Genomic DNA, 26299 nt, shown 5'->3' with positions numbered 1-26299 from the left:
TTCTATGGTGGACTCGTCACTCTGGCATGAGTGGACACGCACACAAGCCTCCACCGGCCCTGCTTTTACACTGATTGTCTTACTGACCGACCTCCCGGTTCGGTCTTCGAAGCCCCCACCTTTCTTGTGGGTTCCAACACTCAATCAGTGTCCACTGGCGTGTCTGGAGGGTGCCTCTCCAGACCTGTCTTTTATCCCTACTCACGAGGACTCAGCTATCCATCAATCCTGAGTGACTGTGTCCATCAAATCAGGCCACTCCTTCAGTCCACTGAGGAATGTTTATGAGCAAAATAGTAGAAGATAAATGACCCTTGCAGAAGTCGTAATACAGTAAATCAACAGTCTCTCCCTCCTCTCTTATCTGTAGCGAATGTTCTTGCCCGTTTTTCGTCTCTTTCTCATGGTCAACATAGCAACAGTAATAGTTCGTGTTTCTCGGGGGGGGGCGGGGCGGGGGAGGATGGTTAACTCTTCACCCCATTGTCCATCAGATCTGTTCATCACTCATAACAGATTTCCCTTGAATTTCATAGAATCATAGAAATCTACAACACATTACAGACGCTTTGGCCAAAATGTTGTGCCAATCATGTAACTTTCTCTAGAAACTTGCTTAGAATTACCCTGCCGCATAGCCCTCTATTTTCCTAAGCTCCATGTACCTATCTGAGAGTCTCTTAAAAGATCCTGTTGTATCCGGCTCTATCACTGTTGCTGTCAGTGCATCCCACACACCCACCACGCTTGGCTTAAAAAACTTAGCTTTGATATCTCTTCTGTACCTACTTCCAAGCAGCTTAAACCTATTCCCCCTCGTGTTAGCCGTTTCAGCCCTGGGAAAAAGCCTCTGGCTATCCACACGACCAATGCCTCTCATCATCTTATACACCTATATGACTTTCCTGCATGATTTTCTCCAGGCTGAATAAGACGATGAGCTCACTGTGGTTGTGACATTCTTCAGGGCTCTGGACGAAGTTGGTTAAACTCCTTCTTCCCCGCTCTTTTCAATGTTTTGGGTCATTTTCACCAATTTTAAAGGATTTGTGCCTCAGACAGCTGGGTTGTTGCAATTGTTACGTACCAGCAGCAATAGATCACTAACGGAGTCTGGTTTCGATGTCAAAACCACTATCTTTATTAGTATTGTAACGGGGTCCTGAATTACCCCTATGAACTGTGTTTTTGAAAAGAGAGAGGGAGTTGTTGTTCAACACCGAACACCTTGTTGGAGAGAGGGAGAGGTGGGGGGGGGGAGAGAGAGAGAGAGAGAGAGAGAGAGAGAGGAGAGAGAGAGAGAGAGAGAGAGAGAGAGAGGAGAGAGAGAGAGAGAGAGAGAGAAAGAGAGAGAGAGGAGAGAGAGAGAGAGAGAGAGAGAGAGAGAGAGAGAGAGAGAGTGTGTTATGGTTTATCTTCAAGCTTCTTTACACTTTTACAAGGACACTGTCAGCTTCTGTGTTCTTACAGAGAGAGAAGGGTGGAACTGTTTGATGGACAGAGCTGGGGGCTCAGCACGGAGAGATAAGTAGGAGGTCCGCTGATAGACCTCCAGACACATGGTTTTTGGACACTGAATGAGCTTTGTTGTGTCCACAGAAAAAGGTGGACTTTGGAAGATCGATCAGGAGCATCGATCAGTGGCTCTCGCAGTGTGAAAAGGCTGTGACTGGTGGGGAGTTATTCGTGTGCCCATCCCTCGCCTGGGTTAATAACTCCACCACAGAAGAACGGTCCCGTTTGTAGTGGTCACAGTCGGTGACTTCCAAAGGATTTCGGAGGACGACGGGACTATCGACGGCGTCAGCTTACCTGAAGACTCAAAACTCTCCCTCTCTATCTCTCCATCACTACTCGACTCAATCCCTCGAACTGAACTGAACTCCACTCATCACCGTAAGATGGTATCCATTCACCCCGAGGCGTGAAGAAGCTTGGCTTTCCTATTTACACACACACACAACACACACACACACACACACACACACACATATATAATCATTGCTAACCTGTTTGATATATCTGCATTTATATTGATGTATCGCGTAGTTACTAATAAATAGCATTAGTTTATAGCAATACCAGACCCCACGGTGTTTTCTATTTCTGCTGGTTCTTTGACCCGTCACGGGGTAAGTAACAGTAATCTACTCCAAATGTAAAAGATTAAAGGAAATAAAAATAAGTTAACAGTGTAATGCGTATATTTAGCTCCCAAACTATCAAGCTTGGAAACAATGCTTAAAGTCTTCAGATGGTAAAGTGGAAAAGTTCAGTAATCCACGGAATAAGTGAGAGAGAGGAGAGATTTGTAAATCCACACGAACATGTAGAGAGAAGGCAATTACGAAGAATTCCACACACATTCCACGCTGGGTAAACGAAATAACAGTCGCCGAAGATCTTATCCGTCGATTAGTTCCGAAATCCACTTAGAAATATCACCAGGTGACAGTCACAGGAATATCGTCTTCAAGTGGTTACCACAGAACACCCCGATTCCACGTAAGGGCCGACAAGTTAAGTATTGTATGTAATTAGTTTTGCTACAATAAGTGTATGGGACATTGGAAAAAATGTTGAATTTCCCCATGGGGATGAATAAAGTATCTATCTATCTACCAAAGTGATACCACAGGACACTCCAGCAAATCTACACATATGGATGATACGAAGCAACAGTCACACATCCGTTGTGCACTGCGTGCCGATGATCAGATCAACCCAACCTTTTGGGCATGGAAGAGTTGCAGCCTATAGCAGTCACACGCTGAAGTTCCAACAGCTTGTCTCCCTCTCCCTGTCCCGCTCCCTCAGGCTGCCGCAGCTTGTGTCTGACGTCACAGCCCCGCCTCACTCAGGCACTTTAAGCGACACTCACAGTGACCGAACCTGCGGTCTCGTAACATAATGCACCTCTAAATTCTGACAGCAGACTAGCGAGTGAATATTCGATGGAGCAGAGTCAGAAACCGAAGAGTTGCCAGATTGAGTCAGGGCTTTGGGGCTCCAGAGAGAGATGGGGTCTAGAGTTTACCAGGAGGAGGAGGAATCAGACCAGCTGGATGTGGCTACAAAAGAAAGATCAGAAACATTTGGAAACTGGTTGACCGGAAAAAAAGGTGGTTAATTTCTGAAAAATACTAGTGGAAATCAACAGATGAGGCAGAAAATGTGAAGAGGAATAAATAGACAACGTTTAGGCCGAGCCCCTTCAGCATGCCTAGCCTGGGTACTCCGCTGCTTAGTTGCTGCCTGAACTGCAGAGTTCCTCCAGCATTTTGTGTGTGTGTGCGTCTCTGTATTTCCAACAACTGCAGAATCTCCTGTGTTTTTTAACTGCATTTTACTTTGGCATTAGATACACGTTGGTATTGAGTATATTGTTTATGGGAGCCGCTATCTGCGTTAAAACAGCTGCTGATTTTTCTATACACACGAAAAAAAAATGAGGTATGGACAATGAACCGGTGCTTGCAGAAATGTTTAATGGCACTGTAATTACCCATAATGCGGGGCGTTAAAAATTTCGCCGGCCCTAAAGCACCGATGAAATGCGCAGGCGTCAGGCTGATCACGCATGCGCGCAGTACACAGACGGCCTTGAAAATGTCGGGCGCAGGTAAGAGCGATTCTCTCCGTTTTTATATTAAACACCGACTTCAGGACGATTCCTGTGAAATCCGGTCACGGTGGCCAGCAATTCCGAAACAGTCCTGCTCTCTTCCCCCTCTCTCTCAGCCTCACGATCCGTACACGGGCCCCGGGGAGCTTCCGGTTGATGAGGGAATGGGAACCGATGGATCTCTCAGACAGAGCTGAGCTCCAGCTATCTAAATGCAAGGATTAGGAACTCAGAGGAAGGGAACAAAATCTTTTGCATCAGCAGTAGAGAAAATTACCTTTGTTCTACCTCCAATCACAAAGAAGAGGAAATCTGCAGATGCTGGAAATCCAAGCAACACACACACAATGCCGGCGGAACTCAGCATTAGTACTCTTTTCCATAGATGCTGCCTGGCCTGCTGAGTTCCTCCAGTATTTTGTGTGTGTGTTGTTTGTTGTACCTCCTCCTGTTCTCAACTTTTCTACAGGTGAGAACATGTTTTGACCCATTCTTTCTGGGTACATGATAATATCAAAAACCTTTGCCCTTGGCAACAAGTAACTTTCACATCACAAATGTGCCAGACTCCAGTGAGACAGACTACTGCCCTTCCCTTCATATTCATTGGCATTGCATTCACTGAGTTCACCACCGTCAGTCACCTGGAGAGGGTTCAGGGGAAATATTTATGTACAACACAGAAACTGCTGTTACCTGTCTGTATTGTGGTGATGCAAAAGTTGCTGGAGAATTTGCAAATGGGAAGAAGTGGAGTGAAATTTGGAAATCTGACTTTTTAAAGCGTCATTTAGCAAGCAAGTCACATATGGACAGTGTGCAAAAGCTCTGGCGAGAAAATCCTTCATAACCCACTGTAGGCCTGCTACATAGGTTGTGTGAGAGTGCAGATGAACTCGATACAAGCCAGAGGAGATCAAAGTTTTTATCAACAGTGATTTGCTAGCTGTGAAAATGAATACCTCTCTATATAAAATTCACTGTGCATATGTTGTCACTGGGTAAAAAAATACACAGTACATGGTTTATGTGCACACTTGTCATTACAAATTGGAGGGGACATTGGTGGGAAGGTGGGGAGACCTCCGGTGTCCCTGATGCCCTCACCTGCAAGATGTGCATCCAGCTGCAGCTTGTAACCTTGCACTTTAAGGAGTTGGAACTTGAAATGGATGAATTCCGGATCATCCAGGAGTTGGAGGGGGTGATAGATATGACATGAAGAGAGGTGAGTTACACACAAGGTACAGGACACAGGGAACTGGGTGAGAGTCAGGAAGGGAAATGAGGTTAAATAGCCATCACAGTGTACTCTTGTTGCTATCCCACACAACAACAGGTGGAACACTTTAGAAAGTATTGGGGTGGATTACCTGGCAGAGGAAAGTCAAAGGAGTGATAGGGGATTCATTAGTTAGGGGAACAGAACAGGAAGGGGACTAATATCCTAGTGGTAAGGCTGCAAGAGCAAGTGTGGTGGAGGGGGGTGCTGATGTGGTTAAAATGATTTGTAGGGGTAATGGGAGCCAGAATGACAGGACAGATAGTGGAGAGGGTGATTTGAATTGAATTGACTTTCTTACATACATATACATGAGGAGTAGAAGTCTTTATGTTACATCTCCATCTAAATGTGCAATGTGTAATTTATAATAAATAGTTTGTGCATAGAACAGTCAGTATAACATACATATGCAATTGTATTAGCATGAATTAATCAGTCTGAGGGCCTGGTAGAAGATGATGTCCTGGAGCCTGTTGGTCCTTTTGCTGTGGTACCGTTTCCTGGATGGTGGCAGCAGGAACAGTTTGTGGTTGTGGTGAATTGGGTCCCCAATATCTTTTGGGCCCTTTTTCCACACCTGTCTCTGTAAATGTCCTGAATAGTGGGAAGTTCACATCTACAGATGCGCTGGGCTGTCCACACCACTCTCTGCAGAGTCCTGCAATTGAGGGAAGTATAGTTCCCATACCAGGCAGTGATGCAGCCAGTCATGATGCTCTCTATTGTGTCCCTGTAGAAAGTCCTCAGGATTTTGGGCCCCATTCCCAACCTCTTCAATTATCTGAGGTGAAAGAGGTGCTGCTGTGCTCTTTTCACAACACAGTCGGTATGTACAGACCATGTGAGATGCTTGGTGATGTTTATGCCGAGGATCTTAAAGCTGTTCACCCTCTCAGCCCCAAATCCTTTGATGTCAACAGGGGTTAGAGTGTCTCCATTCCTCCTGCAATCCACAATCAGCTCCTCTGTTTTTGTGACAATAAGGGAGAGTTTGTTTTCTTGACACCAGTCAGATCTTGTTCAGACCTCAGATAGAGTCAGCAATCAAATGGTTGAGCATGGTGCGATGAATGTGCTGAGCTGTGTATATCACAATGCAAGAAGCACCGTAGGAAAGCCAGATGAGCTCAGGACAGGGAATTATGATATTGTAGACATTATAGGGGCTTGTTTACACCCAACAGTCTGAGGGATTTAGAGATATTTGTAGAGAGATTGCAGACCATGCCAAGAAAGAAAGGATGTTCCAGTAAGTGATTTTAACTTTCCATTTATTGACTGGGACTCCCATACTGTAAAAGGATTAGATGGGGTAAAGTTTGTCAAATGTGCCCTTAATCAGGATGTAGAATTCCTGATGTAGAAGTGTGCAATAAGCTGTTAGGAAATGATCCAGGGTGGTGACAGAATTTGTGATCATAATGCCATGAGATTCAAAGTAAGTATGGAAAAAGAGAGGTCTGGACCACGGGTTGAGATTCTAAATTGGAGAAAGGTCAATTTTGATGGTATCAAAAAGGATCTGACAAGTGTGGTTTGGGACAGGTTGTTTCCTGGCAAAGGAGTACCTGTAAGTGGGAGGCCTTCAGAAGTGAATTTTTGAGGATGCAGAGTTTGTATGTGCCTGTCAAAATGAAAGTTGAAAGGTAACTGGTCCAGGGAACCTTGCTTTTGAAGAGAAATTGAAGCCTCGTATATTTTGTTCCTCTAAATGCCTCAGACTGTTGGGCGCTACCGAGACCCATTAATGACTACAAATCATGATTCCACGCACTGAGCTCATCTGAATTTTTTTGTTGTCTTCTTTTGGTTTCTCAAAGCTTCCGAATAGTTTTTGTTCTTTTGTTTGCCCTCTCTTTGACATTTATGTTGGCTTTGGCTTCTCATTTTAGCCACAGTTGTGTCCTCCTGTCTTTCTAATGCTTCCACTTCTGTAGCATCACTCAGGTCCCGAATTGCTCCAGAAACTCCAGCCACTGCTGCTCAATTGTCACTCCTACCCTTTCCCTTCCAAACAAGTTTGGCCAACTTCTCTGCTATAGAAACATGGAGAAGTTCAGTAAAGAAACAGGCTATTTGTCCCATCTAGTCAATGCCAAAAAAGCATTTAAACTTGCAGTGCGATCTGGACCAGCTGGCAAAATGGTTTGAGAAATGGAAAAAGGAATTTAATGCAGACAAGTTTGAGTTGTTGCACTTTGGTCTGACTTACCAAGGGAGGTCTTTCACAGTGACTGGTCGGGCAAGGAGGAGTGTTGTAGAATAAAGGGACCTCTTGTAGAAGAAAGTCCTTAATTCACTGAAAGTGGTATCACAGTTAGATAGAGACGGAAGGGAAGATTTTTAGCCCAATGGCCTTCATGAACAAAAGTACTGACAACAATAGATGGATGTTATGTTGACTTATAGAAGATATTGGTGAGGCCTAATTTGGAGTACTAAGTGCGGTTTTGGTCACCAACCTACAGGAAAGATGTAAGGACTTAGAAAGAGTTCAGAGAAAATTCACAAGGATGTTGCCAGGTCTGGAGTACTTGGGTTATAAGGAAAGATTGAACAGGTCAGGACTTTATTCCTTGGACTGTAGGAGATTGAGGGGAGATTTGATTGTGATAGAGGGGCATAGATAGTGTAAATGCAAGCTGGCTTTTACCACTGAGATGAGGTGGGAGTACAACCAGAGGCCATGGGTTAAGGGTGAAAGGTGAAATGTTAAGGGGAACATGAGGGGAAACTTCTTCACACAAACGGTCATCCGGGTGTGGAATGAGCAGCCAGCACAAGTGGTGCATGCAAGCGCGATTTCAACATTTCAGAGGTTCATGTAGGTACCTGCATGGTAGGGGTGTGGGAGTGGGCAGATTAAATAGTTCAGCATAGACTAGATGGCCCAAAGGGCATGTTTCTGTGTTGTAATTTTCTACAAGAATGTGAAATACTATAAAAATTCACTCTGTCTTTTTAACAGCTGTGCGGACCAACCATTCACCTCAACAGGAATTTTTTATATGGCATTAAATCTGTGGCACTTTAAGTTAATAATACATAAAAGAAAATTCCAGATGCACATCAAGAAAGGCGAATTGCGTGAGACTGTTTCAGTTACTGTGGGGCCAGGCACCCATGCAGCTCAGCAGGAACAGGGAATAATAACAATGGAGAGAGTCCAACTCAGCCAAGGTACAAATTGCAGATGGCAGAAATGCCCCATTCTTATAGAGACAGGAAGAGCATCGGGGAATTGATGGTCATTCCAGATACCAGCAATCTGCCCAGTCAGAAGATGATTTCTCTGCACAACTTGGATAGAACCTCACTGTAACAGTGTGATACCAGATCAAACCTTGGCAACTCAAGTAATCTCATCTGAAATGTTGTCCTAAACCCATTGATGGATTTTGTAAATCTTTTTACAGGTTCAAAACAAGAAGGGGTTTGTCTCCAGGAAGTTCAAACACGGCACACCAGTTTTGTTGTCTCTGTCCAGATATTTAAGAAGTGGAGCAAGGGATTCAATCGACCATCCTTCCTGCTCAGACTGTGGGGAGGGATTCACTCGGTCATTTGACCAACTGGCAACCCGTCATTTTACACAGGAGAAAGGCTGTTCACCTGCTCAAACAGTGGGAATGGATTCACTCGGTTATCACAATTGAAGGTACATCAGCAAGTTCACACTGGGCAAGGCCATTCACCTGTTCTGTGTGTGAGAAAGGATTCAGTCAGTCTTCCCACCTGTTGACACACCAATCAGTTCACTCTGGGCAAAGGCTGGTCATCTGCTGAATATCTGGGAAAGGATTCACTCAGTCATCTGACCTAATGGCTCACCAGCGAGTTCACACTGGGGAGAGGCCGTTCACCTGCTCAGAATGGGGGATAGGATTCACTCACTCTTCCACCTTACAGAGTCATCAGCAAGTTCACACTGGGGAGAAGCTGTTCACCTGCTCAGAATGTAGGAAGGGATTCACTCAGTCATCCAGCCTACGGAGACATCAGCGAGTTCACACTGGGGAGAAGCCGTTCACCTGCTTAGAATGTGGGAAGAGATTCACTCAGTCATCCCACCTACGGAGACATCAGCGAGTTCACACTGGTGAGAAGTCGTTCACTGGCTCAGAATGTGGGAAGAAATTCACTGAGTCATCCACCTTACTGGTACATCAGCGAGTTCACACTGGGGAGAAGCCATTCACCTGCTCAGAATGTGGGAAGGGATTCACTCAGTCATCCAGCCTACGGAGACATCAGCGAGTTCACACCGGGGAGAAGCCGTTCAACTGCTCAGAATGTGGGAAGGGATTCACTCAGTCATCCCACCTGCATATTCATCAGCGAGTTCACACTGGGGAGAAGCCATTCACCTGCTCAGAATGTGGGAAGAGATTCACTCATTCATCCAATCTACATAGTCATCAGCGAGTTCACACTGGGGAGAAGCCGTTCACCTGCTCAGAATGTGGGAAAGGATTCACTGAGTCATCCACCTTACTGGTACACCAGCGAGTTCACACTGGGGAGAAGCCGTTCACCTGCTCAGAATGTGGGAAAGGATTCACTCAGTCATCCCACTTGCATATTCATCAGCGAGTTCACACTGGGGAGAGGCCATTCACCTGCTCAGAGTGTGGGAAGGGATTCATTCGGTCATCCCAACTACTGGCACACCAGCAAGTTCACACAGGGGAGTGGCCTTTCACCTGCTCAGAATGTGGGAATGGATTCACTGACTCTTCCACCTTACAGAGTCATCAGCGAGTTCACACTGGGGAGAAGCCGTTCACCTGCTCAGAATGTGGGAAGGGATTCACTCAGTCATCCAGCCTACAGAGACATCAGCGAGTTCACACTGGGGAGAAGCCGTTCACCTGCTCAGAATGTGGGAAGAGATTCACTCAGTCATCCCACCTACGGAGACATCAGCGAGTTCACACTGGGGAGAAGCCGTTCACCGGCTCAGAATGTGGGAAGGGATTCAGTCAGTCATCCCACCTACTGGAACACCAGTCAGTTCACACTGGGGAGAAGCCGTTCACCTGCTCAGAATGTGGGAAAGGATTCACTGAGTCATCCACCTTACTGGTACACCAGCGAGTTCACACTGGGGAGAAGCCATTCACCTGCTCAGAATGTGGGAGGAGATTCACTCATTCATCCAATCTACATAGTCATCAGCGAGTTCACACTGGGGAGAAGCCGTTCACCTGCTCAGAATGTGGGAAGAGATTCACTCGGTCATCCCACCTACTGGCACACCAGTCAGTTCACACTAGGGAGAGGCTGTTCACCTGCTCAGACTGTGGAAAGGGATTCACTCAGTCATCCAACCTACAGAAACATCAGCGAGTTCACACTGGGGAGAGGCCGTTCACCTGCTCAGAATGTGGCAAAGGATTCACTCAGTCATCCCAACTACTGGAACACAAGTCAGTTCATATTGGGGAGTGGCCATTGTTATGAATCCCTAGGTTTCATTTGATATGGACTGTCATTTTAAGAGAGATTAAGAAGGTGAATCAGTCTGACTTGCAGCTTGTTTACATCGCTCGCAGCTTGTTTAGTTTTAACTGAGGACACAGACACTCAGAGTCAGAGGAAGATGGATGAAAAATGGAAGGATTGAAACCAGGGAACTAGTGGCCAAAGGTCACTGTTTAGAACTTTCCTATGCCCACAAGGGTGAGTTAATTATCCATTCACCGTACATCGAATGTATGGTTGTCACCTCATTTAACCCATAGGAGTGGATCTGATTTGGGATATCCTGTCGAGACCACTTATGTGTTAACCCTTGCCTGGGTGTGATGTGGTCATTCATTTGAAGATGATACCCCTCATGACAAGTCACTTTCGGTGATAATTCGTATGTAGATTTGTAAAGATCACAGATAAAATCTACAGCAACTGTTCTCTCATTTTAACACTATGGAACCTGGAGAACAGACAGACAGACAGATGTACTTTATTGATCCTGAGGGAAATTGAGTTTCATTACAGTCGCACCAACCAAGAATATTGTAGAAATATAGCAATATAAAACCATCAATAATTAAATAATAATAAGTTAAACTTTGCAAGTGGAAATAAGTCCAGGACCAGCCTATTGGCTCAGGGTGTCTGACACTCCGAGGGAAGATTAGAAAAGTTTGATGGCCACAGGCAGGAATGACTTCCTGTGATGCTCAGTGTTAGATCTCGGTGGAATGAGTCTTTGGCTGAATGTACTCCTGTGCCTAACTAGTACATTATGGATTGGATGGGATTCATTGTCCAAGATGGCATGCAACTTGGACAGCATTATCTTTTCCGACACCACCGTCAGAGAGTCCAGTTCCACCCCCACAACATCACTGGCCTTACGAATGAGTTTGTTGATTCTGTTGGTGTCTGCTACCCACAGCCTGCTGCCCCAGCACACAACAGCAAACATGATAGCACTGGTCACCACAGCCTCGTAGAACATCCTCACCATCGTCTGGTAGATGTCAAAGGACCTCAGTCTCCTCAGGAAATAGAGACGGCTCTAACCCTTCTTGTAAACAGCCTGAGTGTTCTTTGAGCAGTCCAGTTTATTGTCAATTTGTCTCCCCAGGTATTTGTAATCTTCCACCATGTCCACACTGACCCCTTGGATGGAAACAGGGGTCACTGGTGCCTTAGCCCTCCTCAGGTCCACCACCAGCTCCTTAGTCTTTTTCACATTAAGCTGCAGATGATTCTGCTCGTACCATGAGACAAGATTTCCACCATAGCTCTGTACTCAGCCTCATCTCCCTTGCTGTTCGACATAACTGCCTTCTCTCGACATTTACCCTGAATTACAAATATCTCTCTCATCACCTATTTTGTGGATGAACTGAACTTTCATACTTTACCATCTGAAGACTCCAAGCCTTATTTTCCCCGAGCTCAATAGTTTGGGAGTTATATTTACACACATATATACACATAACACTGTTAATCTTTGTTTAACTTGTTTAAGGAAACCTAGTGAGCTTGAGCTCCAGTACAAGTGAGAAAAATTAAAGCTGTAGTCTGCGGAAAGGCAGAGGCAGTTTGAGGCTAGAGAGGCAGAAAAACAGACAGAAAATTGTCTCAAAGTGTAATAAAGGGGAAGGCTTAGCATGCCTATTCTGCTTTGACAGTTGCTGAAGCAGCTGATTATTTATTTATTTATGCTGACCCAATCATCGCCACTGGGCTATAAACGTGCAGGAGCAGTGTGTGGTTCAGTGCTTTGCTCAAGGACACACACGCTGCCTTGGCTGAGGCTCAAAATCATGACCTTCAGATCGCTAGTTCAACACTTTAACCAGCTGGCCACGCACCACACATTATGACCTAGAAAAGCAGGCTGTGCTCAAAGCTTATGAGTTGGTCCCAGAAGCATACAGGCAAAAGTTTAGAAATTTGAAGAAATCTGTGAACCAGACTTATATGGAATTTGCTTATGAGAAATTTGTGTGTATTGCCTACTGGTGCACATATAAAAATGTAAATGATGATTTTAACAGCTTGAAAGTGTTGGTTTTAATTGAAGAATTCAAAAAGTGTGTCCCTGATTACATAAAGACGTATTTAGATGGAAATGATGCTGCCACTATGCAGGAGTCTGCTAGATTAGCAGATCAGTTTGCTTTAACTCATAAGGTTATGTTTACCCTGAATAAGAGTTTCGAAAAGAGTAGCAGGGATAACCAGGGTAAACCAGAAATTAATGCTGGGATTTGTCACACTTGTCAAGTTTTGACTAAACCTAATCAGGTCATCCCAGTGGTCCCACTCCAGCCTATACCTGCATTCGGTGAACCCTTTTCCAATGTTATAGTGGATTGTGTTGGCCCATTTGCCAAAGACTAAAGCTGGCCATCAGTATCTGCTAACTATTATGTGTACTGCATCCAGATTCCCAGAGGCAATGCCTCTCAGAAATATTAAAACTAAAAATGTGTCGAAGGCTCTTACCGAGTTTTTTTTTACTTTATTCGATTTGCCTCAAGAAATCCAGTCTGATCAAGGAAGTAATTTTACATCTGGGTTATTTCAGCAGGTAGTTTATGAACTGGGAGCAAAACAAATTACATCGTCTACATACCATCCGGAATCACAAGGGGCTTTAGAAAGATTTCACTCTACCCCCAAAACAATGATTAATACATACTGTGTTGAAAATGGAAACGACTAGGATGAAGGAATACATTTGCTTTTGTTCGCAGTAAGAGAGTCGGTTCAGGAATCATTGGGCTTTACTCCATTTGAACTCGTATTTGGTCGCAGAGTGAGGTGTCCTTTGACCTTGTAAAAGGAGCGGTGGATTGATGGGGATGTACATGTTAACTTGTTAGACTATGTTTTAAAGTTCAAAAATAAACTACACCAATTCTGTAGCCCAGCGAGACAAAACTTAAAGATTTCTCCAAAACAAAATGAAGTGTTGGTTTGAGAAGCAGGGTTGCGAAAGAAAATACCGGGTGGGGGATAAGGTGCCTGCCTTATGTTGACGAATCTACTTCAGGTGAAATTCAATAGACCGTATGAAATAGTCTCTCAATTTAATGATGTGAATTATGTTATTACAACACACGACCGACATAAACTAACACAGCTGGTACACATAAATATGATAAAGCCTTATTTTGACAATTAGGCACCATCTGTGAGTGTTGTTGTCAAAATATATGAATCTGGCAACCCTGAGAATAAAACAATTGACTCGTCTGAGACTTTTCACAAGCCAAACATGGTCCCAGTTAGACTAATGAACTCCGTTGTTCCAGAAAACATTGATAACAGGTTGGCTCATCTGCAGCCAAAGCAACAACAACAGCTGAAGGAATTAATTCTGAAGTTTAAAGATTTATTTCCCGATGTTCCCAAGCAAACCACGGTCTCAGTACATGACGCAGATATTGGTCAAGCCAAACCGATTAAACAACACCCATATCGCATGAACGTAGAAAATGTAAATTGGCTGAGCAATTGTTGTAAGTGTGGAAACAGATTCAGTAGGTCTCAGAGGCACTGATTATGGGAAGGTAAATGCAGTAACAAAAACAGATGCCTATCGTATCCCTAGGGTAGATGATGGCATTGATAAGGTTGGAATAGCTAATTTCTTACAAAGATTGATCTGTTGACAGGGTATTGGTGTGTTCCATTGACGGACAGAGGTAGAGAAAGTTCTGCATTTGTGACACCATCTGGGTTCTATGAATACAATGTTTTGCCTTTTGGAAAGAAAAATGCTCCAGGAATATTCCAGATAATGATTGATTTTGAAATTCGGGGGTTAGAACACACAGATGCCTATATTGATGACTTAGTCACAGGGAGTGACACTTGGGAAGAGCATATCTCTGCAGTAGAAAAGCTGTTTGACAGGCTTTCACAGGCCAGCCTTACAGTTAACTTGGCTAAGAGTGAATTTGGCCATGCTACTGTGACCTGTCTTGGCTATGTTGTAGGTCAAAGGAAGTTGGCTCCTGTTCAGGCAAAAGTCCAGGCAATTTCTCAAGTTCCTATTCTGACTGCTAAGAAGGCTCTTAGAAGGTTTCTGGGAATGGATGGATATTATCGTAAGTTCTGTAAGAACTTTGCTGCTATCGCTCTTCCTCTGACTAATCTGAAGAAGGGTGAAAAGTTTGTTTCGACTGAACCTTGTCAGGAGGCATTTGATCGATTGTTATCAGTATTTGAGATTAGGCCAATCAATGTAGTATTCTCAGCAAATTTAATTAGCAGATTGGAGCTGTGGGTGGCAACACAAGTCATGGGTGCACAGAAAGTAAAGGAGAGGGCCAAAGAGACAACCCTGTGGGTTATGTGTCCTGAGGGTCACAGTGAGAGGAGATGGAGCCCACTGTTACCACATGCTGGCGATCTGACAGGAAGTCCAGGAGCCAGCTACACAAGGCAGGGTGAAGGCCGAGGTCTCTGAGCTCCTTGTCGATACTTCATGGCTTCTGCTCTGCCCATGACTGCAAGGAACTGCAGAGAACTTTGGAGAGCAGAGAACATCAGAGAAACAAGCCTCCACTCCAAGGACTCTCCCTACACTTCCCCTCCCTCGGAAAAGCAGGCCATGTACACAAAGAACCTCATAACCTGGACATTCTTGCTGCAAACCCGCTCCCACATTGGCAGAGAGATACAAAAGCCTTAAAGTTGTACCTGGTGTACAACCAGGCTGAAGGATGGCTTCCTGTCTGCAGTTATAAGCCAAATGAAAGATAAAATGGACTCGGCCTCACAATGCAACTCGACGTGACCCTGCACCATATGTCTATCTGCATTGCACTTTCTCTGCAGCCATAATGCTTTGTTACAGTTATTGTTCTGTTGTATATGAGCTCAATAAACTGTGTAATGTATCGATCTGTGTGGATGGTACATCAGGCAAGATTTTCACTGTAGCTCAGTACGTGATGATAATAAACAAATTCCCCACTTTAATTGTGTGGAAATATTAGACAGACTGAGCTTCTGCTCCGGAACCACAGAAGGAAACTGACCTGTTGTCATTTCTGTGGAAAGCAAATATATGGAAGATGCTTCAATCTCACGTTACGATCTGCGGTAGATGGGATCAGGTGACCGGTGGTGGGTCTCCCATATCAATATCAGAATCAGGTTTAATAGCACCGGAATATGCCATGAAATTCGTTGTCCCTGCTGTAGCAGTAGAACCTAATTCTTAACAAAAGATTTTAACAATTGTGATTTAAAATAAGTATATATATAGTACAAAAATAGAAAAAAAATGTAATAAACTATTCTAATTGTGTGGAACTACTTGATCCGGATCTCACTGCGTTGTCTGAAGGGGACAAAGGTGAAGCTACACGGACACGTAGAGCAGTGACCCGCAAATGCTGCAGATCTGCAGAAAAACGTGAACAGGAAACGGGATCAGGTGACGGGTGGAGGGACTCCGACCTGAACCGATGACTCTGCTCCTCTCACCTCACACACTGCCCGACCCATCCGCCGCATTCCCCACATTATTCCATATTTACACCAGATACATGTCTACTTTTCCACACCATATCTACCCCGATCCCTTTCCCTCCACCCCCAGGTCACAGAGTCACGGGCTTGATTCCCATTCCCTTTTTCAGAGACTGGGATCCCTGATTCAACCGGTAAAGATGCTTTGCATTTCAATGTGTTCACCTCTCAGTCCTCGACTCTCTAAATGACATTTAGAGTTATCACATTTGATCTTTCTTCAGGTTATGACCCCACTGCTCCAGGGATCAGTCAGGTGAATCTTCATTGCACTCTCTATAACAAATACTCTCTAACCTCTTTGTTCATCCTCTATGGAATTAATTTCCATCTTCTGCAGCCCCGTGTTGCCCCCACCACTCACCTCCCCCCCCCTTGTCACTATTTTCACCTTCCACCTTCCCCCTCACCTGGATCCACCTCTCACTCCCCAGCTCTTGCCCCATCCCCACCCCTCACCTCTTTTCTCTGACTATTTCCCGTCCACTCTCAGTCCAGAGGGAGGGTCTCGGCCCGAAATGTTGACGGTCCATTTCCCTCCACAGATGCTGTCCGACCCACTGAGTTCCTCCGGCAATTTGTTCTTTGGTCTGTATAACCCGTGTTAATATGGGGAGCGGGATTTTACACCATATTGCAGGGTTAGGGTTAATGGACTTTTCAGTGAGACAACAACATTAATCACGGGTTTCATCACTGAATCCAGTGTTGTGAGATGTAAAGTCCCCTGTTATGTGTCCGGCTGTGCCGTGTTGTTGGTGGAGTGGGCAGCGTGGTGTTTGTCTCGATTCGGGTCACAACACCAGAATTGCCAGCTGGTAGTGTATTAGTCAACAGAAAACCTCTCGTCCCTGCAGTCTTTGTCTCCTGGTAAACTCAACACCCTGACAGTGTGGACCATAGATACCCCTTCCTCTCAGAGTCAGGGAATCACTCAGACAGCTGATCGCTGAGAGGAATTATATTTATTGGTCATTAAAGTTCGCCCAGATTCGTTTGGACGGATTTGATGTGGAGTTCGGGGTGTCACAGTGAAAGGGCCGGAATGTTGAACTCTCTCCGTTGTCCAAACATCGTTCCAGGTGAGGCGACACTTCACCTGTGAATCTTCCGGGGTCGCCTGTTGTGTCCGCTGCTCCCGATGCGGCCGCCTCGACACTGGTGACACCGGCTGCTCCGCAGTTGTGCCGGGTAGGAAAGTTTTTTAACGGGTGTCGATATTTTTCTTCCCATTTGTGCGAGAGGGGTGGGTTTTGGGGGTTGATGATAGGGATGCCGTCCTTTTTGATGCGGGGGGTGGGGAGGGAGTTTCATTTTTTTCTCTCTCTGAACGACTTTCATGCTTTCATTGTTTCGTGGTTCTCTGGAGAAGAAAAAAACTCAGCGTTATTTATGAATACCTGCTTTGATAATAAATTAACCTTTGAACTCTCCACTCCGAGCGGGACTTCCCGGTGTCCAAACATTTCAATTCCGATTCCCATTCCCGTTCCGACGTGTCATCCCATCCCTTGCCAAGATGAGGCCACCCTGAGGGTGCAGGATCAGCAACTTATATTCCGTCTGGGTGCCCCCACCCAACCTGATGGCATGAATATCGATTTCCCCTTCCGGTGAACAAATTTACCTCACACCCCTCCCTCCCACTCCCTCTCATCCTCTCTGTCTTTGTACGTCCTCTCACCTGCTTATCACTTCATTCTGGGTCCACTGCTCCATCCCTTTCTCAATATATTGAAGTGTACCTGTGAGTATCGATACTCAAAATATCCTCACACGTCAGGTGTTACATGGTTCGACCTTTATACATCCTGTTTAGTGTTTAAATATATAAAAAGTTAAAGAAGCTTGAATCTTTACATAAATTATTATCGCAACTATACGAATAGAAAATATTGTATTGTGGAAGTGGCAAATGTTAATGGGAGGAGATCAACCATTTGGGAGGTTTGGAAATGCATTTCATCTCGTTCATTGCCTCACTAAATTCCTCTTTTTCCTGTCAACACAAAGAGAAAAAGAGCCTCTTTTCAATCAGCTACAGTTGGTGGAGCGAGGCCAAGGAGTTAATCAGCTACTAATGATATGAAATGACGTAAAACTAGCTTGTAGCCTGGAATTTTTTTTTTCCATTTGGCTTCCAAAACAAAACTAAATTTATCCAGGTGTAGAAGAGGATTTTGGATGATTACCTTGAATATTTCATCAAAATCAGGCCGAAGATGAGCGAGCAGTGAATTTTTCTTTCATTATTTTCGACGCTTAAACATAGGTTTCGATGTTCATTCTGTGCTTAATATAGCTCCTTCCTGGTATCCAATGGTACCCATTGGAAAGAGCGGAAGAATGCTCACATTTGTGTACAGGTATTTCCCAGCTTCCTTGGACAACGGGTCGAGTGAGAAGGAATTTCACAAATGCCTAAATTAAAAACAGTCACAGCTCCAGGATTTCACCAAAAACGATCAAATATCCTAATGTTATGAGTGGTATTTTTCCCCACCAGCCAACACCCCCGCTTCCGTAAAATTCCCTCTATTTAATATCCGGGGTTGTTAAATTCCGCGCTTGTTTATTTTGACTGTTTTACAGAGGTGTCGGAGCGGCTCTCCGGTGAGCTCTGGTAGCACTGCACCCCTGAATGTATGAGACAGTACAGTGTTAAATGCAAAACCCTGAACAGTGTCGATGATCAGAGGGATCTTAGACTCCAAGTTCATCACTCCCTGAAAGAGACTGCACAGATTGATCGGGTGGTTAAGAAGGCAAATGGCGTGGTTGTCTTTATTAGTTGAAGGACTAAGTTCAAAACTCATGAAGTTGTGTTGCAGCTTTGAAAAACTAGTTAGACCACATCTGGAGTGTTTCATACAGTTCTGGTCGCTCCCATTCTCGGAAAGATGTCGGGGCTTTGGAGAGGGCGCTGAAGAGGTTTACCAGGACACTGCCTGGATTAGAGGGCATGAGCTATAACGAGAGGCTGGACAAAATTGTGTTGTTTTCTCCAGAGCGGTGCAGGCTGGGGTGAGACTGGATGGACGTTTATCAGATTACGAGAGGAACAGATAGAGTGGACACAGGGTATGTTTTTTCCTGGGGGTTTGAAATGTCTGACACATTTAAGGTGAGAGGAGATGGGAGGCGCGTCTGTTTATTTCCACAGAATGCTGGGGAGCTGGAGTCTATGCCTGGGATGTTAGACCCCACCAGTCACGTGATCCCATTTGCCCCTCCCATTTAACCGCAAATGTAACGATCTCTTTGTGCATGTTCACAATCTCCACATGGGCGGTCACGCATCCTCCATGTTGTGTTGGGAAATCTGATGTTGGCCACTGAGTCCCGTTAACTTCCCCCGAACTCGCCTCGTTTCCTGAGGCTCCTCACATTTGTCATGGAGCGTTATGGCTGTTGTGTCTTCTCCCGGACTGAGGTGGGTGAGAAAGGAGAACGTCCCAGGTTGTGGGGATCTTTGATTTTACTGCCTGCTTTAACGAGGACTGGGAAGTCTGGGGGGGGGGGAGGGGGGGAGAGAGAATGGTTTCTGTGATGTGCTGATCTGGTTCCAAAGGTCTTACCAGTTTCTCGCAGTCACGGGCGGAGTAGTTACCGTGCAAAGCGTGAAGTGTCCGGAATGGAAACTTCCTGTGGTGTGTTGATAAAATTTTGGTGAGGGTCAAAGTATATCTGGCAAAGTTCTTGTTATTTTTGCTAATTCTGTCATTTTAGAATCTTTTGTACAATAGTATGTACTATTCATTCAGTACCTATGTGTTGCTGGAGGACCATCAGTGATCGTCCTTGATCCCTTCTCCCACCTGGTTCCATCTGCTCATCTTGTTCAACCTCTGTCCAGTCTCCTCACACCCCCCAACCCCGCTTCAGTGATATACATCAACCATCTGGGTCATCCTCAGTCCGCCTTGTATCCCACCTCCTCAATGTTATATATCAGCAAACTGATGATGAGAGGCATTGATCGTGTAGATAGTCAGCGGCTTTTCCTCAGGGCTAAAATGGCTGCCACAGAGGGCACTGGTTTAATGTGCTTGGGAGCAGGTACAGAGGAGATGTCCTGGGTAAGTTTTTTACTCAGAGTTGTGAGTGTGTGGAATGTGCTGCAGGCTGCTGGCGGATACGATAGGGTCTTTTACGAGACTACTGGATAGGTACATGGAGCTTAGAAAAATAGAGGGCTATGGGTAACCCTCGTAAATTCTAATTTAGGGACATGCTCAGCACAACTTTGTGGGCCGAAGGGCCTGTATTATGCTGTAGGTTTTCTATGTTTATTTTTTTCTTTTACCCCATTTTTGTGGAATCAACAACCAGAGAGGACTGGTTTAAGGTGAGAGAGGATTGAGTTAATAGGGATCCCAGGGGAAAACTATTAATCCACTCTCCCTTCCGTTTCATTGTTTAACTAACACGATGAGTGCACTCTCAGGTTGGAGGAGCAACAACTCATATTACATCCGGGTAGTTTACACCTCAATGGCATGAACATCGATATCTTTAACTTCTATCTCCACGTTTTCATTTCATCAACCCACACGCCAGTCTCTTCCATTCTGTCTCTTCACTTCTCTCTTCTCCACTGAGGATCGTCTCCCTCTGGTTTCCCTTTACTTCCCCATTGCCAGCTCTCCTCTCCTATCAGATTCCTCCTTTTCAGTCCTTTGCATTTTCCACCAACCACCTCACAGCGTCTCACTTCATCTCCCACCTCGCCCACCCACTCACCTTCACTCTTATCTGGCTTCACCTATCACCTACCAGCTTGGACTCTTTCCACTCCCCACACCATCTTATTCTGGCTCCTCCCCACTTCCAGTCCCGATGAAGGGTCTCGGCAGGAAATCTCTCTTTGGCTTTACCCCCTCTATAGAAGCTACCAGACCTCCTGACTTCCTCCAACATTTTGTGTATGTTACTCTGCATCTCCAACATCTGCAGAATCGCATCGGGACAGAGTGCAGAATGCAGAGAATACATCGGGTCTCTCTAATGTCGAGGAGGCCACACCTGCAAAACTGGAAACAGTAGATGACCCCAACAAGCACGATGTTGAAAAGTTGCCTCATATGGAAGGACTGTTTAGGACCCTGACTAGTGGTGAGGAGAGAGGTTAGGGGCATCTCTGGCACTTCATCCACGTGCAGTTGGCGTCCAGCCCCTACACCCATTCTTATCGTGGTGATTTGCCATAATAACAGGACCCCCAGATCGGTGGACTCCATTGTCACCAGGTGGCGCTCTGCCGCAATAACGCTGAGAGACAGAAATGTGACGCTGCAGCCTGCTGAAATGTTTATTCAAGATTCAGGGTTGTTTAATTCCATTTCCAGCAGACACCTGTAAATGAGGTCGAAATTATTATTACTCCGGTTCCAATGCAACACAGAAACACAACGGTAACAACATATATCCACGGCTTATATACCATGCACGGATTGATTGTATGTTCATAAAGTGACGCTCGGCATAGGATGCCTGCATATAAGATGACGGACAGGAAATGATAGAGGTGTTTGGTGTTGTGGAAGGGTGGGTTAGAGGGTAGAGATATTTATCAGCTTTACTGCTTGGGAAAAGTAGCTGTCCCAGAGGCTGGTAGTCCTGGTGAGGATGCTGTGTATCTACCCCCGATGTGAGTGAGACAAATAGTCCATGAGTGGGATGGGAGGAGGTAGATTGTGAAAATAAGATCGGTGCTTGATCTCAGGAGAGGGAATTTGGAAAATACCAATGAGATGCCTTTTAGAACAGCTTGGAATTGGGCAGCCAGCTGGTGGCGTAGTGGCATCAGTGGCGGGAGGTCCTGAGTTTGAATCCAGCCGGCACCCTTGCATGCTCTCCATCTGTGCTGGGTTAAGAGCTGGTGATCACTTAATAAAAAAATCTCACCCGGCAGAAGGCAAATACAACAATGGCAAGCCATTGCTGTAACTAGCCTAGCACACAATTTCCCAATACGTCAGAGGAAATCGCCCGCTAAATTGAAAGTTCCGGATGTGACCTACCTTCCCTTTGCAATTGTGCCCACTAGGGAAAAGTTAATTCGGGAATGAACCAGATTTGATTGGGGAGCTTTTGGTAAAGGGAGCATGTGGATACATTGATAATAACATGACTGAATTCACCCTTCACTTTGAGAGGGGAAAGGTAAAACAAGATGCATCATTATTAGTGGAGTGAGGGGAACTACGGAGGCACTGGAGAAGAGCTTACCAAAGTTGATTGGAAGGGGACACTGGCAGGGATGATGGCAGAATTGCAATGGCTGGAGTTACTCCACTTGACAGCCTCAGGGTTGAAGAGAAACACATCATATTCCACCTGCACAGCTCCAACCTGAAGGCATGAATATCAATTTCTCCTTCCAGTAAAAAAAATCACAGCCCATTGCCTTTCCTTCTACTTACTCCCGAGTAATGTAACTTTACACATTCTGACCACTGACATTTGGGACTTCCATATTCCTGCCAGTGCCTTCCACAGATAAGAGTGAGTACAATACTTATTCAGTTCATCAGCCATCACCTTTCACCCTCACCCCATTATTCCCTCTCCAGCATCATTCTCCAGTGGTTTGGTATCCATTTCTGTCTCTCTTTTACACAATATGTACCTGAAATTAAAAATGGTATCCTCTTTAATATTACTGGCTAGCTCATCTATGTATTCCATCTTTTCCTTCTTAATGGTTTTGGTTGCATTCTGTTCATTTTTAAAACTTCCCAATTCTCTAACTGCCTAGTAATTTTTGTTCTGTGCCCTCTTTGGTCTTTATGTTGTCTTTGGTTTCTCTTAGCAGCTACGGTTTTGTCACCTTACCTTTAGAATACTACTTCTTCTTTGTGATGTGTATATCCCGTCACTTCCAGATTGCTTCCAGAAATTCCAGCCATTGCTGCTCTGTTTTCATCCCTACCCGTGTTCTTTCCAAATCAATTTTGACCAATTTTTCTCTCAGGCCTCTATAATTCTCTTTTTATTCATATCTGACTTTACTTTCTCCTTCTCTAATGTCGGGGTGAATTTGATCAGATTAAGATCACTTGTCCCGAAGGGTTCTTTGAACTCAAGTGACCTAATTAATTCCGGTTCATTACAACACCCAATCCAGAATAGCTGATCACCAAGTGGGCTCAACCACGAGCTGCTCTAAAAAAAAGCATCTTGTAGGCATTCTAGGAATTCCTCCTCTTGAGACCAACACCATCCTGATTTTCCTAATCTCCTGCATGACAATCCCCCATGACTATTGTAACATTGCCCTTTTGGCACTCATTTTCTATCTCTCATTGTAATTTGTGGACCACATGCTGTTTTGGGGTCACTATACAATTCCCATCAAGGATTTTTTTTGTACATTTGCTGTTCTTTAATTCTACCCACAGATTCTACACTGCCCAACCCTATGCCACCTCTTATCTAATGATTTTATTTAATATTTTACCAACAGAGCCACACATCCCAACGGCCGGCTTGTTATTTCACTAAACATATAAATATCTGGGAAACAGGAAGACCTGCAGATGCAAGAAATCAAGAGAAATTCACACTAAGTGCTGGAGAAGCTCAGCAGGTCAGGCAGCATCTATGGATGGGAAACAACATTTCCGGCCATGACCCTTCACCGGGACTCGTGATAACCACGTATCTGAAAAATCAACAAGCAAAAGCAACAGAAAGTAGTGCAATATTGGGAAAACCTTTGACAAAATTTATTTCAAGGCTTTAAAAAACTGCCGAACAGAGCTCAATAGTTAACAAATACAACAAAGGCAATAAACACTTCCATCAATACCGACAGTGACTTTTTTTAATGAAAATATCTTAGTCCCATTTCAATCAGTAAAATTTACAAAGATAAGTAAGAACTGAAATGACAAGTTTAGAAAAGACTATTTACACTCAAACCCACTGAGATTAACACGACCTTGGACAGAAGGAGGAAGAGGAATAACACACATGAGAAAAAAAAATAACATAAGACCGTAAGACACAGGAGCAGAATCGGCCATTCGGCCCATCGAGTCTGCTCCACCATTTCATCATGAGCTGATCCAATCTGCCCTTTAGTCCAATTCCCCCACCTTTGATGCCCAGACTACTCAGATACCTATCAATCTCTGCCTTAAACACACTCAATGACTTAGCCTCCACTGCTACCCGTGGCAACAAATGCCACAGATTCACCACTCTATGACTAAAAAAAATTCTTCGCATCTCTGTTCTGAATGGGCGCCCTGTAAACCTTAAGTCGTGCCCTCTTGTACTAGACTCCCCCAGTCACTCTCGAAATTGCATTCAGCAACGGGTATGGGCAAATATCCAGCCTACAGCTTATTGAAACTTTCTCCCCAATGTGAACCCGGTCGTGTGTTACAAGGTTAGATTACTGAGTGAATCCCTTCCCATATTCACAGCAGGTGAACGGCCTCTCTCCAGTGGAACACAATGATGCAGCCTTGGTGGAGACGGTTGAAAGAATCTCTTCCCAAAGTCTGAGCAGACGATCGGCCTCTAAGTGGTGTGAACTCGCTGGTGTTTTAATAGATGAGATGATCGTGTGAATGCCTTCCCACATTCACAGGTCGAAGGCCTCTCCCCAGTGGAACTCACTTGTATGCCAGCAGATCAGCTGACTGAGTGAATCCCTTCTCACAATCTGAGCGGGTGAAATCCCTCTCTGCTGTGTGAACTGACTAGTGAGTCACTAGGTGAGATGATTTGGTGAATCCCTGTCCACAGTCTGAGCAGGTGAACAGCCTCTCCCCAGTGTGAACTCGCTGGTGACTCTGTAGGTTGAAAGATCGAGTGAATCCATTCCCACAGTCTGGGCAGGTGAACAGCTTCTCCCCAGTGTGAACATGATGGTGTCTCTGTAGGTTAGATGACTGAGTGAATCTCTTCCCACAGACTGAACAGGTGAAATCCCTCACTGCAGTGTGAACTGACTGGTGAGTCACTAGGTGAGATGATGTAGTGAATCTCTTCCCACAGTCTGAGCCACACAACCCCATCAGTTCTATTATCCAGATCACTGACAAACCATGTGAGAAGTAGCGGACCGAATACCGACCCCTGAACACCACAAGTCACTGCTGGCCAACCAGAAAAGTCCCCTTTTATTCCCACTCACTGCATCTTGGCTGTCAGCCATTCCTCTGTCCATGCCAGTATTACTTCTGACTTTTATCCTGTTAAGCAGTTTCATGTGTGACACCTTATCAGATGCTTTCTGAAAATCCAAATAAATGATATCCAATGCCTCTCGTTTGTCCATCCTGCTTATGACTTCCTCGAAGATCTGTAACAGACTTGTCAGGTAAGATTTCCTTCTACAGAACCTATGCTGGCTTTGTCTTATTATATCATTAGTCTCCTAGTACCCCAAAACCTCAACTGTTATCATGACTCCACGCTTTCCCAGCCACTGAGGTTAGGCCTACTGGACTAGAATTTGCTTTACTTTGCCTTCCTCCCTTCTCAAAGAGTGGATTGACATTTGCAATCTTCCTGTCCCCCAGGACTATGCCAGGATCAAGTGATTCTTGACAGGTCATGACCGATGCATCTGTTATCTCTCCAGCAACCTCTCTCAGGACTCTGGGATGTAGCCCATCTAGTCCAGGTGACTTATCCACTTTAAGAACCTGAGTTGGCCTAGCACGTTTTCCTTTGTAATAGCAATGGCACTCACTACTGTTCCCTGACACTCACGGATCTCTGGCACACTGGTGGCGTCTTCCACAGACAAGACAGATGCAAAGTACCTATCAAGTTCATCTACCATCTCTTCCCCATTTGTACCCCATGAGCATCATTTTCCAGTGGTCCAATATCAACACTCGCCTCCCTTTCGTATATTTTATAACTGGTTTATATTATTGTATAATTTGCTGTCATATTTCACCTTTCCCCTTATAGCTTTTATTTTAAATTTGCCTGTTGTTGGATGTTAAAAGCTACCCAATTATCCAACTTACTACTCACTTTTAATACTTTATATGCTTTTATACAGTCCTTAACTTCCTTTGTCAGCCACGATAGCCTAGCCCCGCTGTTTGAGAACTACGTCTGTGGGACATATCTATCCTGCACATTATGAACTATTCCCAGAAACGTCAGCAATTTCTGCTCTGGCGTCATCTCCACCAGCATCCTCCAATCCACCTGGGGAATCACCTCTCTCACGCCTCTGAAATTCCCTTTCATTCCATTGCGATACTACGCATGTGACCTGTGCTTGTCCCTCACAAATTGCAGTAGGAATTCAATTATATTATGATCACTGCCTTCTAATGGTTCCTTTACATTAACCTCCCTAATAAGATCTGGGTTATTACACAGCACCCAATGTAAGATAG

At 44.8% G+C, this 26299-nt stretch overlaps 2 protein-coding genes and 1 long non-coding RNA gene across 3 annotated transcripts in view; 1 reads left to right on the top strand and 2 right to left on the bottom strand.

Moving 5' to 3' along the window:
• LOC140720923 (uncharacterized) overlaps positions 1–26299 on the bottom strand; it is a 443642-nt gene that overhangs the window by 394874 nt on the left and 22469 nt on the right. The window lies entirely within an intron of this gene.
• Positions 8354–13030, top strand: LOC140720870 (uncharacterized). Its single transcript, XM_073035718.1, has one exon. The coding sequence runs from the start codon at positions 8733–8735 to the stop codon at positions 10371–10373; it is 1641 nt and encodes a 546-aa protein (XP_072891819.1). The 5' UTR covers positions 8354–8732; the 3' UTR covers positions 10374–13030.
• LOC140720934 (uncharacterized) lies at positions 16897–18575 on the bottom strand. The gene is made up of 3 exons (XR_012097281.1): positions 18113–18575; positions 17605–17731; positions 16897–17283 (listed from the first exon to the last, which is right to left on the bottom strand). It is a non-coding gene; the product is annotated as an uncharacterized lncRNA (long non-coding RNA).

Source organism: Hemitrygon akajei, unplaced genomic scaffold (genome assembly GCF_048418815.1).
Source record: "Hemitrygon akajei unplaced genomic scaffold, sHemAka1.3 Scf000048, whole genome shotgun sequence".
NCBI classification, from domain to species: domain Eukaryota; kingdom Metazoa; phylum Chordata; class Chondrichthyes; order Myliobatiformes; family Dasyatidae; genus Hemitrygon; species Hemitrygon akajei.
Note: the sequence above shows the minus strand (reverse complement) of the source record. Positions and strands in the feature narration are given on the sequence as shown.